General features: G+C 44.3%; 2 protein-coding genes across 9 annotated transcripts in view; one reads left to right on the top strand and one right to left on the bottom strand.

Moving 5' to 3' along the window:
• The window catches only part of BLNK (B cell linker), a 70,432-nt gene that overhangs the window by 13,751 nt on the left and 40,429 nt on the right, over positions 1–16,252 (bottom strand). For 4 of the 7 annotated variants that reach the window (XM_023754883.1, XM_023754881.1, XM_023754882.1 and 1 more), the window contains 7 exons: positions 16,042–16,190; positions 11,568–11,728; positions 9,119–9,197; positions 7,888–7,959; positions 1,678–1,750; positions 865–892; positions 13–55 (listed from right to left, as the gene is read on the bottom strand). In XM_023754883.1, coding sequence (XP_023610651.1) covers positions 13–55; positions 865–892; positions 1,678–1,750; positions 7,888–7,959; positions 9,119–9,197; positions 11,568–11,728; positions 16,042–16,190 — 605 coding nt within the window. Of the gene's footprint in view, positions 1–12; positions 56–864; positions 893–1,677; positions 1,751–7,887; positions 7,960–9,118; positions 9,198–11,567; positions 11,729–16,033; positions 16,191–16,252 lie in introns of all 7 variants that reach the window. The other 3 variants (XM_014456921.2, XM_006089993.3, XM_023754880.1) reach the window with 1 other exon arrangement.
• Positions 1–16,252, top strand: part of LOC102436154 (heterogeneous nuclear ribonucleoprotein A0) — a 49,595-nt gene that overhangs the window by 8,898 nt on the left and 24,445 nt on the right. The window contains exon 1 of one of the 2 annotated variants that reach the window (XM_023754886.1): positions 1,682–1,770. The exons of the other annotated variant lie outside the window; for it this stretch is intronic. The gene's annotated coding sequence lies outside the window, so the exon portion shown is untranslated. Of the gene's footprint in view, positions 1–1,681; positions 1,771–16,252 lie in introns of those variants that run through there. 2 annotated transcript variants of the gene reach the window in all.

The raw sequence follows: 16,252 nt of genomic DNA, 5'->3' as shown, positions 1-16,252 counted from the left end.
AGATAGATTTACCTTCACAAACACTTGAGGCATTCTGTTGAGAGGCAAGAGGAGTCTATTAAAAAAAAAAGGCAAAGATATTCAATACAGTTGAAGGTGGAAATAAAAGTCAAAGCAATATTATTGAAACAAGAATTTGAGGAGAACATTTCTCGGATGCAAAGCCATTCTTTTAGTCATAAAAACAACAATTAGAATGCACAGTCTCCAGTCTAAGCTTTGCATTTAAGTGACAGCTCACTGGAGGTGTCTCATGGGAGGAGCAACGTGGTCTTGGTGTTGGGCCTTCCCTGCTCTGTCAGTGGGGTTGATGGATAGCAGGACCCCCAGCAGCTGCTGGGCAGTAGCGCTTGTGCAGTGGGAATCCAGCACATGGCTTTTGTCTCAGGACCCACTGTCTCAGGGTTTGGTGGTTGATTATAAATGTCAGGCTACAGAGTAGATACCAGGTCAAGGTGGGCTTCCTTGAGTAGTGGACTGCTCCAGGTTCCCTTTGTTCTGGCCAGAATTTGAATTTAGTCAGGCCTGCGTGTGCCTGCTACGCAATTGCCAGGTCCCAGCCAGAGGGTTGGAAGTGGACACAGGGGAACCCCGAAGGGAAGACATATGTTAGGGGAGGCCGACCCTGGCGGCTGATCTGCCAGGGCTACTCAGTAAAGCTGCCGGGGTCAATGAAGATGAACTCCCAGGCAGCATCTTCCCAGGCTCTCTGAGGATTCCAAGTTTTTCTAGGACTGCCCAGACAACACCTCAGGGCTAAGATTTCTGTGTTCACCTTTGCTGGGAGCATTGTCAACTTTAAATAAGTGGATAAGAATAAATACTGGGAAATAGGAAGTGTGCTTAACTGCAACAGTAACTTACCGTCTTCAGTGTTGTAGCTGGCTTTTTCCTGGGGGATTAAAAAAAAAAAGATTGGCTTTGTTGCAACATGAAAGGATAAAGTAGAACTATCTGCTTATCATTTTCTTCTCAAATTTAAATTAGAGCAATGAAAGTGGTACGAGTGTGTAGGAAGGTCTCCTGGAAGGGCGGAGAGGGAGGAAGCAGGATTCAGTAGTGCCACGCCCTCCCCGCCCCCCCTCCCCCCCACACACACATAGGATCCACTGGCAGATGGCAAAGGGGTTAATTGGGGATAAACAGGAGCACCAGTAGCCAGGGAGTTGGCATAACTGAGCTCCTATTCTAGTTCTGTTACTAATTACTCTGTGACTCAGGCCTCTCTGTCAGCTGTGAGGCCACTTGGAGATTTAGTTTCCTCATCTGTAAAATGAGGACCAGACTCAGTGTTTTCAATGTGCACACAGAGTCCTCCCCTCCGCCAACAGCACCCCAGGCTACTGCTTGGGGATGGAGACGGGAGATATGAGGGTGGCCATGCAGGTGAGGTTGCAGCTGGCACCTCCTCATGTCAGCTTCCGCCTGCTTCTAGGTGTCTGTTCTTTACTAAACTTCTGCCCAGGGTTTCATTCCGAACAGAGAAATCCAAGACCAACACAAGTTTGATCATCACTGTGGTTTGTGGTCCTGCAGGTGTGCTCTTCTGGACGGAAACAGTGGAAAAGCACCCTCTACCCCGATTCCCTTTGTGGCTCCATGCAGGCCCTGCTCACAGCAGTGGTGGGAACATCCACTCCCATCTCACAGAGCTGCTTGTCTGTGGCAGGTACTCACCCGGCCCTGGGCAGTGGAGAAGGCACAGCCGGTAACGAAGACGACTTATTGTCCCAGGCCCCACTGCTTCGACCTGCACAAACATGTACACAGGTCAGTCTCAAGTTCTGAATCTGGGGCTGATGGTCACAGGGAGGCTGGCCTTAGGGCAGGCTCAGAAGTACACATATTTAAAGCATGTATTGAAGCTATTGGGGAAAACCTTTAGGCCAGCGGTTCTCAACCTGTGGGTCGCGACCCCTTTGGGGGTCGAACAACCCTTTCACAGGGGTTGCTTAAGACCATCGGAAAACACATATATAATTACATATTGTTTTTGTGATTAATCACTATGCTTTAATTGTGTTCAATTTGTAACAATGAAAATACATCCTGCATATCAGATATTTACATTATGATTCATAACAGTAGCAAAATTACAGTTATGAAGTAGCAACAAAAATAATTTTATGGTTGGGGGTCACCACAACATGAGGAACCATATTAAAGGGTCGCGGCATTAGGAAGGTTGAGAACCACTGTTTTAGGCAAAGGTGATGAAACATTTTAATAAATATCCACTTATTGGCTCAGAACTAGGATGTAAATTAGGGACTTCGTCATAGATACAGAGAACAGATTGATGGTTGCCAAAGGGAAGGGGTTTGGGGGAATGGGTGAAAAGAGTGAAGGGATTGAAAAGTGCAAATTGGTAGTGAAAAAATAGTCATGGGGATGTAAAGTACAGCCTAGAGAATATAGTCAATAATATTAACATTTCTAAGTAACTTCTCTTTTCCCCCCTGGGACAAACCCAGAGTCCCTGATTCTGTGGGCTCAGTGAGAGCCACACAAGGAGTCCTATGGGAGGGAGCCAGGAGCTCACACTTGCAATACATGCACACCAGAGGTGCCTAGAGATGAGGCACAGACCTGCCACTCCTGATCCACACTGGTGGATATCGCTCATTCATAATCACACAAGCACTGATACCTGCACCTCACTTCACATTCTTAGATACTCATTCATTCACCTGACTTCTCAGGGCTTTTGCTCATTGCACAAACAGACAAATTGAGACAAGTTAAGCTACTGTCCTGATCTAATTTCTGAGGTCACAGAAGGGACCCAAAGGGCCTTGTCCACTGCACCCTATTTTCTGCTGCCCAATCCTAAAGATAGAAGCCAGACAATCACTATGAGGGAAGACGATGAGACAGGCAGCGCTTCACCAATGGGGCAGAGAGCAGGCCTGGAGGCGGAGAGGCCAGAAGCTAAGCCAGCTCCCCTCAGCATATCCCGGGCCTCCTCTTAAGCCCATGCTCGCCTGCCTGCACATTACTGCTCAGTGAGACAAAGCCTATTTATTGAATTAAATTGAACTGGAAAAATATTTTATTAAGAACCTACATTTATAAGTCCAGAATTCCTATTGGACTTAAAGAGGATACTCTGTAAGTGTAGGTTGGACCTACCCTTAGTCTATGTTATTTTGGTTTGCGAGACAAAGCACACATAAGTAAACACTGCAGTAAAAATCAATTACCAAGAATTCCTGAGGACCTGGTGTGCAGGAAGCATGTGAAGGCTCTATGTTAGGGGCTGGGGAAGAGGGAAGAAGTAACGCTAGGCCGCTGCCCTCTCAGAATTTACAACAGGAGAAAACGTGTACCTCATGCCACCTCATCTGATAGGACCACCTATTCTAAACACAGAAAAGAAAAGGCCTCAAAAAGTATTAAAAATAGAGATCTTTATGTTTATTCTCATGCACTTGACCAGAGACCTTCAGGCTTTCCCACAGAATCCACCTGCTCTTTCTCCACACACAATTCTTTTTTTTTCTCAATTATAGTTTACACTCCATATTATTCTGTATTAGTTTCAGATGCACAGCACAGTGGCACAGTCACACACTCTAAGAGTAGTCCCTCCCCTGCCCCAAGCACCACCTGGCCCCATACAGAGCCTGGAAGATATTATTGTCCATATTCCCCATACTGTAATCCGCATCTCCGTGACCGCTCTGCAACAGCCAACGTGTACCTCCCAATGCCGTCTTCTACTCGCCATTCTTATGTAGGGCCCATTTCCATAACGCTTAGCGGCACAGAGTGGGTGGTGTTGATTTCATGAGCTGCCTCCCCCGACTCCCTATAAAGGAATGCCCCCCTCCCAGGAGATTCCTACTTACATGTCACCTGACCTAGATGTGATTTTTCAAAAAGAGACTATATCTGGAATTTGTAACATTGCACATGACAATAAACTGAAATATCATCTGAGTATGTAGTGTGAGTCCCACTATGTTTCCTTAGCTACTGTATCAAATTGATAGGGTTCTTCAAATTCTTCATAGCTGAGATTGACCTTAAAATACATTTGGTTAGGCCATGGCAGAGCAGCTCCGTTGGTTGGAGCATAGTCCCAATACACCAAGGTTTTGGGTTCAATCCCCAGTCAGGGCACATACAAGAATCAACCAATGAATGCAGATAAGGAAACAACAAATAGATCTCTTTCTCTCTAAAAATCAACCAATCAATAAAAATACACTTGGCTACTCATAGATTTTAATGAATATTTCGGGGAAGAGGAACAAAAACCTTGCCTGAAAAATAAGGAAGTGTAAAGAAGGTCTAAGTCAGAATTTCCTCCCAGGGGTTCTCCTTAAATACCAAGGGCTCATGTGGCCTGGGTTCATTATCATTGTCACATCTGCTGTCTGGCTTTCTACGCAGCTTCCCTCTTCATATCTCCAAACAGCCTGCCAACGTCTTCCTTCCCCTTCCCTCCTTATAAATAACCTCTGTGATCAGATGGGAAGACAGGCCCATTCTCCTCTGGTGGTGTGGAGGACAGAGTGGTGGAGACCTATGGTCTTGCATCAGGAAGACAAGGTTCTAGTTATTTCTCTGCCAGAAAACTGGTTGGGTGACCTCTTACAAGTCACTGTCCCAGTTTCCCCTCTGTGAAACAGGGACACCACCACCTACCTTACCTAACTCAGAGTTACTGTGGTAAGATAATAGGACAACTTTTTAAAAAGTATGTATTTTTATTGATTTTTGGAGAGAGAGGAAGGGAGAAGGGGGGAGAGAGAGAAACATCAATAATGAGAATCATTGATCGGCTGCCTGCTGCACGCCCCCTACTAGGGATCCAGCCCCAAATGCCCATACTACTGAGGCTGAGAAACCCTGATTTGGAGGAAAACTTTATATGAAGAGGAAGATACACAATTGCTTCCTGAGATATGTACAGGATGCTCTGCCAAGACTGTTCATGAATTTAGGCAGGTTAAACTAGGGGATCTGAATAATAACAGTGATAAGTAACACAGAACTATCATTTTAGGAATGTGATTCATATGTCTTTACCCATTTAATTCTCACAATACCCCTAGGTGTAAGTGGCATTTTCTCCTCCATTTTTCAGAGGAGGACACTGAAAACCAGCAAGGTTACTTAGCTTGTTCGAAGTCTGGTATCTTGCAAGGGTCAGAGCCGGGACCTGAGCCTCTGACTTTGGAGTCTGTGCTCAGTCCTGCTCAGGGCATCTCAGTGTGGAACACACAGGGGAGGGAGAACCTGCCACTGCACCTAACTCACTATGTAACCCCCAGCAAGCACCTTCATAGCCATCAAAGAACCAAAAGCAACATTAACCAGAGGCAGCAACATGGTGTGGTACTTGGACAGAAACACCAAGCTGAAACCTTAGCCCTTTCACGATGTCTATCGGGGCACTGTCGGAAGCTTTGAAAGGATAACAGAGGGTAGGTTATTCAAAGACACACGCAAGTAGTCTAATCATTCAAATGATCTCGCTTCCTCCTTCTGTACTTTCTCCTGTCTGTATCCAACAATCATATAATCAAGACATTATTTTCTTGTTCAGGTTTAGTTTCTTCATCTGATGTCTCTAGTATTAAAATACACCTACACTAGATTAATAGAAAATGAACGAGTAAGTCCAATGGGCTAATGCCCTCTTGATGGTGCCATGTGATTCTTTAAATACTATCGCCAGTGTTGGGGACTCAGCCACTCTCACAACCAACTGACCCATCCACATTTCAGCACCTACTCTGAGCCAGTTGTGTGTAGGCCCTGGAAACACAGCTGTGAGCAAGACATGACACTGATGTTTTTATAGGAGAGAGAGAGAGAGCGCACTCAGGAGAGATCAGGAGATAAAGGGGGAGTGTAGAGAACTAGAGGAGTGCACACCAAGGGGGATCTAGCCCAAAGTGGGGTCAAGAAAGGCCTCCTGAGCAAGTGACATTGAAGTCAATGTATTTAAGGAGCTTTCAATGTAGTTAGGGAGATTAGACTAAGACACAAAGTAATTAGAGGACAGGTATGGGGCCAGTGTAAGTGGGATGAGAGGGCAAAGGAAAGCTCTCTCAGGGCTACAGAAACCATAGGAGGCTTCCTGGAGGGGGAGACCTCAGGCTGGGCCTTGAAGGATAGTTAGAATTTGATGTCATAAAGGTGAGAACACAAAGACCAAAAGGTAGGATCCATGAAATACAGAATGATTGGAGTATTGGGTGTGTTTTAGGAAGAAAAAGCCCTTGTTTGGTAAGAGCATTTTAAGATGCAAACACCACAGATGATTAAACTGTTCTTCCAAAGCAGGGTGCAGGCCTTCATTTATCTATTTCAATAAAAGATTTTCTGTTCCAGTCATAGCAGCCCTTCTCCTCAGTTATGAGTCAGGAGTCTCCATTTCAGCTGGGATCAAAGCAGTCATCACCAATTAGGATGATATTGACATTTGATCCTAGGAGTTCAATAAGCTGGACAAGATGGCCCTGACTGTTACTCCCAAAATATAAAGAGCCCGTGACTTTCGAGGGAGAGGAGAAATAAGACAAGAACTTGTGAAGAGGTTGAACAATTGCACAAGAAATGAATCTAGGAAAAGGTTAAAAAACATACTATTGTTTCATATTTTCTCAAGGATCATGGCCCAGGAAGCAGAGCTCCATCTGCCAATCTCTTGTGTTCAGCCTTTAGCTCTGGAGGGGAGGAGCGGGAGAGAGAGAGAGACTGAGAGAGGTGATGAAGGGGAGAGGGAGAAGGAGGGAGGACTAGAGAGGAGGCTCCTGAACCTCTCTGTGCTGTAATAGGGTGGATGTGTATGTACCACTCAGCTTCGTGGGCTTCAGTTTAGGGGTTGCCAAACCCTACGAGAACCACTGGGAGTTCATGGTTCGGGTAGTGGTTACATGGTAAAAACCAACTTTGTAATGGAATAAAACTGGCAACATATGGAGGCATTCAGAAGCTTAGTCTAGTGACCAAGAAGAGAGCCTAGAGCAAGGGTGTGGCTAGTGACACTCACAGGCAGAAGGTGTGAGGTGATTAAGTAAAGGAAGCCTGGACTAGGGTGGTGACGACTAAAATAGTAGAAAATTTCCAGGAAAAATAACCAGCAGCCTTTGGAAAGAACACAGGCATGCCGAGACACGCAGGTTGGAGGCCGACAGGCAAAGAGCAGTAGGGATGCCCAAAGGGTGATGGGTGCAGTGGGAGGTAGTGGGAATGTCAAGGTGTTCAGAAGGGAAAGCAGGTCAGCATTGGACAGCAGAGTTATCACCAGAGACAAGAGAAATAAAACCAGAAGAATTAATGAACCCTAAAGAAAACACATACCATTTCTTTTGTATTTTGCAGGATTTATTTGGGTGGAGATGTTTAATGTAAAAAATAATACCCTTACTGAGCACCTACTGTGGGTTGAAAGTTTCACACTCACAATTTCAGAATTCTCCTGCTTCAGTGCACTAACCCCATTTACAGGCCCAAAGTGGTACATCTGGTAACTGAGATTCCAACCCAGATCTGTCTAGCTCAAAACCACGCTCTTAACCACCACCATATTCTGAAAGAAGAGCAAGGGCTGAGGACTGACTGAGGCAGACATCCTCAGTCAGGGACAGAAGGAGAAACCAACCAAGTGCCCATGAGGTAGGATGAAAACTAGGGCTTGTCTAGTAGAGGTCCAGGTACATCAGAGGGAGGGGGAGGGTCCCTTCAACATGGGTGCCACCAGACAGTACATGAGGATGAGGGCTTCTGCTATCATTTATTTAAATATACAAGTGATTATTTCTTAATATTTGATCTCAGTTTATCTTATTTGCAATAGATTAAAAACCAACCCCCCAAATGTAATCATTCCATTATTTCAAAAAACAGCACATCACACATATACTTTACCTGAAGCCGTCACTGGAGGAGGGGCTGGCTTCAAGGAGTTACTTGGCTTGGTTGATCTATTCACCATGGGAGCTTAAATACACAAATATGCACAGAATGATTATAATACAGTCCACTGAAGGGGATTCACACTTATGGGAAAATGCATTGTGGAAATGATGGGTCAGACCAGAGAGTTTGGAGGGAATAGGAAACATACTCATTAAACCTATAAGCCATTAAAAAGCCTCCTCAGAAAACAACAACAACACACCGTTAGAATGAATATATTAATGATTAAAGGAACAATGAAATATTTTATGATAGGAATTTTGTTAACGTGAATACTGGCTTGGAATTCCCTTTGCCAAACTGGAGGTGTAGGAGATGAATACTTTTTTTTATAAATTAGTAGAAGTGTATTGAACCTAATAGTGAAGGGGCCACATTAGCAGCCCCACCCTCCCTGCCACAGCAACCCATACCATTTCTTTTGTATTTTCAGGATTTGTTTGGGTAGAGATGTGTTATATGTGTTTATTTTCATGGTGATGGGTGGCCAGGAATTCAGGTGGGTCTTCAAGCCGTTGGTGATGTGTAGGGAATGCAGCAGAGGGTTGCGACGTAGTGGCGGTGTGAAAACTGAGCACTGCTACTCTAGAGTTTATTAGCCGAGTAATGTTCCTTGAAGAAATATCCCTCACACAGGAGTATATTCCTCATAGTGACTATATCCAGAGTAAGCAGGCGCTGTTCCACGGAGGGTACGCGGCACTGGCTTTTCAACATAATTTGTAATTGCATTTGTTATTTTCTGAAGCATTTACAAACAAAATGTTCCTGAAATAGCACTAAATTTAAAGATTCAGGATACAGAGCATATTTTACTCTTTCATATTTTTCAGGCCTCTGCAGAAATTGTGCCTGGTGCAATATTTGTAAGGCCGGCACAGTGGCTTGTGACTTTGTATTAGGTTTTGTGAGACATCCATTGCAGTTGAGGACAGCTAATGATAAGCACCTAGGTGCTTTCATAATTTAAGATGGGAAGAGGACGGAGGAAGAAGGGAAAGACTATGAAATTCAGAGATGGCTCACTCAACCTGTCAAAGCAGGCAAATGCTGTGGACACAGACGAGAGAGGCCTGAGCACCATCACTTCTGAGCCCCGTAGTGCTTGCTACCAAATAGTCTCATATACCCCCCATCAACTGGTAGCAATGTTCAGGTGCTTAAGACTACAAACGCTTGCCTTTTTCAGACGGGAGTGAGCTGCTTTCTGTGGGATGAATGTAGTTTTCATCATCTTCTACAGGGACCACATAATCAGCCTAAAAGAAATGCAGAAGTGAATGAGAAGAATGCTGTACATTCATAGGCTACTGTATGGGAAGAAGTGATTAAAAATATCTTTACTGAGATATAATTTATATACCATTAAATTTCCCTATGTAAAGTGCATAATTTAGTGGTGTTTTTTTTCTTTTTTTAAAATTTAGTGGTTTTTAGTATAGTTGCAGAGTGTGAAACCATCACTGTAATCTAATTTTAAAACATTTTCATCACCCCAAAAAGGAATGCTATGCCCATTAGTCACACTACCCATCTCCCTGTTTCCCATGACCTAGTCAACCAATAATCCACTTTCTGTCTTTAATATTTGCCCATTCTGGACATTGCGTGTAAATGAAATCATATAACATGTAGTCTTTTGTGACTTCTTTCACTTAGCATAATATTTTCAAGGTTCAACCATATATAGGATATATCATTGCTTCATTCCATTTTATAGCCAAATAACATTCCGTTGTATGAATATACCATGGTTTGTTTATTCATTCATCAGTTGATGGACATTTGAGCTGTTTTCACTTTTTGACTATTATGAATAATGTTGCTATGAACATCCATGTACAAGTTTTTATGTAGGTGTACATTTCTCTTGGGAATATGCCTAGAATTCCTGGGTCGTGTTGTAGCTCTATGTTTAACAGTTTGAGGAGTTGCCAAACTCTTTCCCATTAGCAATTTCTCCACATGCTCATCAATACTTGTTGTCTGTCTGTCTTTTTATTATAATTATCATCATGGATGTGAAGTGGTATTAACTATGGTTTTGAAATGCATTTCCCTGATGGTTAATGATATTGAACATCTCAATTCCTTTGACCATTTTGAATTGAGTTGTTTGTCTTTTTATTATTGTGTTGTAAGAGCTCTTTAAATGTTCGAAAAATAAGTCTCTTATCAGATATATAATTTTAAAAAATGTTCTCCCATTCTATAAGTTGTCTTTTTCCTTTCTTGGTGGTATCATTTACAGCACAAAAGTTTTAAATTTTGAAGCTCATTTAATCTACTTTTTTTTCTTGTGCTTTTGGTGTTGTATCTAAGAAACCATTGCCTAATCCAAGGTCATAGAGATTTATACCTGTTTTCTTATAAAAGTTTTATAGTTTTAGCTCTTGCATTTAGGTCTAAGGTCCATTTTTAGTTAATTTTTGTATATGGTATGAGAGTTCTACTTTTATTCATTTGCATGTGTCTGCACAGTCATTCTAGCATGGTTTTGTAAAAAAAAATGATCCTTTCCCCCATTGAATTGTCTTGGCACCTGTGTTAATAATCAATTGATCGTAAATATAGGATATCAAAAAATGTACATACACTCTTTATTAAAATACATTTCATTTTAAAAATTGAGCTATCAGCTGTTAAATTGTGTATACATTTTTTTGGGCACCTTGTATAGGGAAGGAGTGATTTTTTATATTGATACAAATCAAATGAGGTAATCAGATCTCAAAAGTCATTTTACAACCTGCCTTGGTGGGTAGCCAATATGAGTACTGAGAGAAATATAAACTAAACCTTTATTGAGCACTTGTTGCCAGGTATTCATCTGAGAACTTTATATGTGTTGTGTCACTTAATTGTTTTAACAACTTAATAAAGCAGATACTACTATCAGCTCTCCCTGCCCACTAGGGGTTTCCTTTATACATTCCACCCTTCTGCATCTTAGAGGAGGACTATGGAGGAGCAGAGAGAAAAGGTGGAGGAATGAAAGCTAGGTGGGGCGGGGCAGGGCAGAGAGGCAAAGGAGAATAAAGGCAGGAAACGATCTTACAGAGGAAAGAGAAGATCTCAGGAAACCAGGGGAAGAGAAAGAGGATAATAAGAGGGGCATGGAACCAGTATTGATATTGTACCATATGCCTCCAGGGATTGAAAATGCAGCCCTAGCCAGTTTGGCTCAGTGGATAGAGCGTCGGCCTGCAGACTGAAAGGTCCTGGGTTTGATTCTGGTCAAGGGCACATGCCTGGGGTTGTGGGCTTGATCCCCAGTGAGGGGTGTGCAGGAGGCAGCCTATCAATGATTCTCTCTCATCATTGATGTTTCTATCTCTCTCTCCCTCTCCCTTCCTCTCTGAAACCATAAAAATATATTTAAAAAAAGAAAATGCTTACAATAGGTCATATATGCCATTTTTTAGAGAAAGAAAACTACACCCTTTCAGCATAACATTGGAGAGTTAGAGGGTGGCAGTGAAGGCACAAAGTGGCTAGTGCTGGCCAGAGAGCAGGGATGGAAGGAGGAAGACATGCCCGGTCCAGACTGTCCTGATGCCTCCCTCCCATCCCACACCATATCCTGCCTTCCACTAGGTCTGGGAAGCCATCAGATGGATTTACTTTACCTCATCCTCAAGATCCTTGGGTTTGGGTGGGACTTGAGGTTTCTGCAGAGACATCGAGGTGGGCATAGTGGAGGCCAGCCTCGCCTTAGCTGAAGGCCAGCTGGGTTTACTGGGAAGGGTCTTGTTCAAGGGTGGAGACTGCCTCTGGCTTGATCGGTTGTCTTGAAAGAAACAACAAAGCATGAAATGAAAGGGGCTCTGGGTCATTCCCTGGAAGGAAACCACTGAGCTCTAGAAAGTATAGAACCTCCAGCACCTAAGTAGCCACAAATGAATCGGGGCATTCCTTAAAAGAGTGAAATGACATGTTAGGTAAAAAGTTTCAACTGCCCATTGACTTACATTATAAAAAAGTAGAAGAAGGTCCTCATCAAAAACATCCTCCCGGGGGAGAGAGAGAGACCCATGGGCTCAAGAGAGCTGAGAGCCCAGGACCTGCCCACCAGGGGGCATGATGACCTCAGCAGCATGAGGGTCTAAGAGGGGTGCTCCCTCATGGTTTCACACGCTCCATGAACCTTAAGGGCAGAAATTCTCACTCCCACTTACACACAAGAACCACATGAGAGCTTTAAAAAATGCCAAGGCCCAGGACCCACCCCAGACATAACTGATCCTACTCTACATGTTTGAACTTGTAGAGTAGGATCTAGCATTATAGATTTTTAAAGGTGCCCCAGGTTATTCTAAGGTGTATTCAGGGTGGCAACTGCTCATCTGGGTGAACCTACATGGTCCTCCCCCTCAATGATTTCTCTCAAATCATGGAGAACTCATGAGTTCCCCCGTCCAGGACTTTCCTCACTCAGGTATCAGGGAAGCAGTCTAAGCTCTGAAGCCAAATGGCCCTGAGTTTGGTCCCCTGCTCTGCTGCTGATTAGCTGCACTCCTCTGGGCTAGTTGTTATTCAGTCTCTCTGGGACTCACATTCCTCATTTTTAAAAAAAATCTTTATTGTTGAGATTATTACAGATGTCCCTCTTTCCCCCCCCCCCATTGTCTCCTTCCACCCAGTTCCCGCCCCATCCCAGGCCTTCACCACCCTATTGTCTGTGTCCATAGGTAATGCATATCTGTATATAAGATATTTAATTTCTTCCCACCCACAACCACCTACCCTCTGAGAATCGTCAGTCTGTTCCATTTCCATGCCTCTGATTCGATTTTATTTACCAGTTTATTCTGTTCATTAGATGTCTTATTCATTTATTTTGATTCAGTTGTTGATAGGTATGTATTAGTTGCCATTTTGTTGTTCATATTTTTTATCTTTTTCTTTTTCTTCCTCTTCTTAAAGAATACCCTTCAACATTTCATATAATACTGGTTTGGTGGTGATGAACTCCGTTAGCTTTTTCTTATCTGTGAAGCTCTTTATCTGACCTTCAATTCTAAAGGATAGCTTTGCTGTATAGAGTAATCTTGGTTGTAGATCCTTACTATTCATCACTTTAAATATTCCCTGCAAGGATCTCATAGTTTCTGCTAAGAAATCAGCTGACAGTCCTATGGGCATTCCCTTGTAGGTAACTAACTGCTTTTCTTTTGCTGCTTTTAAGATTCTCTTTTTGTCTTTAGCCCTTGGCATTTTAATTATGATGTGTCTTTTTTTATTTTTTTATTTTATTGATTTTTTAGAGAGGAAGGGAGAGGGATAGAGAGTTAGAAACACCGATGAGAGAGAAGCATCGATCAGCTGCCTCCTGCACACTCCCTACTGGGGATGTGCCTGCAACCAAGGTACATGCCCTTGACCGGAATCGAACCTGAGACCCTTCAGTCCCCAGGCCGACGCTCTATCCACTGAGCCAAACCAGTCAGGGCATTATGATGTGTCTTGGTGTGGGCCTCTTGTTTAGGACTCTCTGTGCTTCCTGGACTTGTAAGTCAATTTCTTTCACCAGGAAGGGGAAGTTTTCTGTCAAATAGGTTTTAAGTATCTTGTTCTCTCTCTTCTTCTGGAACCCCCTTAATGGAATGTTGGTATGCTTGAAGTTGTCCCAGAGGCTCCTTACACTATCTTCATATTTTTGGATTCTTTTTTCTTTTTGCTATTCTGGGTTGGGTGTTTTTTGCTTCCTCATATTTCAATTCGTTGATTTAATTCTCAGAATCCTCTACTCTACTGTCGAATCCCTATATATTATTCTTTTTTTTCAGTCAGTGTATGCTTAATTTCTGACAGGTCCTTTTCCATTTTTTTTTGAGGTTTCTAGAAAATTCTTGAGTAACCTTATAACTGTGGTTTTGAACTCTATATCCAGTAGTTTCCTTCTTCCATTTCTTTCATTTGTGACATGTTTTTTGTCTCTGCATTTTGTCTGCTTCCCTGTGTTTGTTTCTACGTATTGGGTAGAGCTGCTAGGTCTCCTTGAGTTGGTAGAGTGGCCTTCTGTAGTAGGTATTCTGTAGGGCCCAGTGGCTCAGCCTCCCTAGTCACCTGAGCTGGGCACTCTAGGTGCACCCCTTTGTGGGCTGTGAACACAGTCTTGTTGTAGTTGAGACTTGATTGCTGTTGGTGTCACTGGGAGGAATTGACCTCCAGGCCAATTCGCTGTGAGAACCAGCTGCAACTACAGTGGGAGAGCTGCTGTGCCAGAGACACCCCTATGGAGCAGGACTTGCTTAAGTGGGACTTTGGTGCTCACTGAGTCTGCCCCTTGAGTGTGTCACTTATGGATGTGTAGTTGTAATCTGGTATGGCCTGACCATTGACCAGTGGGTACACTGGCTCTTGGGTCTCCAGGGAGGTGTAAAGTCAGCCACTGCCTGGGGCCACACAGCAGGAGCTACAGAGAGATCTGAAGATTCCTTCTCTTTGTATCAGGTTTGGAAGTGCCCAGATGAGGCCCAGCTGTGAAGCAAGGTAGGATGGTGCTGGTGCCAGGTCTTGGGCCTTTTATTGATAGGTTTAGGGCTCCCTGACCAGCTGCAGTTTGTTTGGGAGCAAGGTCAGGCCATTTATATGCAAAAGCCACTGCACACAGCTTGGATGGGGTTGTAAATTGGATGAGGTGGGGTCTTAGAGAATCACCAGGGCAGAGCAAACAGAAATGGCTGCCAGCATAGGAACAATGATCCCCGCGAGCACCTCCGTCTGGAAGAAAGCTCCCCCGAATTTCTGCCCCAATGCCAGACAATCCAGTTCCTCCTCGTATGTATCTGTGTCCTCCAAAGCCTCCCCCTGGTGCTGGAGCTCAGAGGAAGCAGGACCTTGTAAGTTCAGTTTGTGCCTTTTAAGAGGAACAGCTGGGTATCCAGCAGCCTCTGTGTCAATGAGCCCCAATCCCCACTGGTTTTTACAGCCTATGGGGACTTCTTTTCCCAGCTCTGGGACCCTGGGTTGGGGGTCTGGTGTGTGGCTGGGATCCCTTGCTCCTCCGGGCAGCCTCCGCCGAAATGATCTCCTTCCCAATTAAAAAAGCAGCACACATGGGTGCTGGATCAGCCCGTTCCATGCCTCCACACCTCCTACCAGTCTCAGTATGCTTTCTTTTTTACTTCTCTAGTTGTAGGACTTCCACTAAGCCAACTTTCCAGTGGTTCTAGATGATGATTGCTCTGTATTTTAGTTGGAATTTTGATGTGGTTGTGGGAGGCGGCGAGTACAGACGTTTACCTATGCCACCATCTTCCTTTCTCTCTCACATTCCTCATTTTTAAAATGAGGATCATCATATCCACCTCAGAGAGATATTGTTTGATCTGTCATCTCTTCTGCTTGCCTCAGAAAACCATGTGGGAGCCCAGCCAGTATGGTTCAGTGTTTGAGTGTTAACCCATGAACCAGGAGGTCATGGTTCGATTCCCAGTCAGGGCACATGTGGGGCGTGCAGGAGGCAGCCTATCAATGATTCTCTCTCATTATTGATGTTTCTATCTCTCTCTCCCTCTCCCTTCCTCTCTTGAAATCAATAAAAAAAAAAATATTTAAAAAAAAGCCACATTCAGGCCTGGAGGCCAGACCTGAGCTGTGTCCATTTAACCTATGAGGCTAATTCCAGGCTTAAAGTTCCTCACCCCCACCCCCAGTTAAAAGTCTGCAGTCTAGACCCAGTGTGCACAGCCAGCCAGTGGGGGGTGGGAGTGGAAGGAGTGGCTGTAGCAGACACTGGGATCCTTGGTGGCCATCCCTGTTCTGTATAGACCTCTCAAGAGAAATGTGGAACCTTGTGCACAGGAAACCCAAAGAGAAATAGGGACTAATCTCGGGGTTGATTTCTCAGACTGTTGGGAGTTGGGAGCAACCATCAGGGTGTTTTCATTTATCCTTTGTCTGTTTCCAATATTCCTGATTTAGGAAGGATAGTTTCCCCCATCAAATGGGCAAGTTTGCCAGCTGGGGCTCCATTACCTGAGTGACCAGATGATCCACCTGGAGGTGGTGGGAATGGGAGGTTTCCCCGCCAACCTTGGCCTGTCCCCACCTCCCCGCTAAACACCCAGGGTCTGGGGGGCCGCCTCACCTACGTACTCGCCCCTGGTGAAGGGCAGGGCTGGGTGAACTGTCCTCGTCTCCTGCTCGACGGGCGGTGGCTCATAACTGTCATCCCCAGGCTCCTCGGCGGGCAGCACGTACATCTCGGAGTCGGAGTGCTCGTCGGGGTTTTCATAGTCGCTGTCCTGCAAGTGCAGACACCGTGCTCAGGGCCCAGCTGTGCCTGGTCGTCAGGACAGACCTGACC

This window comes from Myotis lucifugus, unplaced genomic scaffold (assembly GCF_000147115.1).
Source record: "Myotis lucifugus unplaced genomic scaffold, Myoluc2.0 scaffold_66, whole genome shotgun sequence".
Taxonomy (NCBI): domain Eukaryota; kingdom Metazoa; phylum Chordata; class Mammalia; order Chiroptera; family Vespertilionidae; genus Myotis; species Myotis lucifugus.
This window is presented reverse-complemented; position numbering and strand designations above follow the sequence as displayed.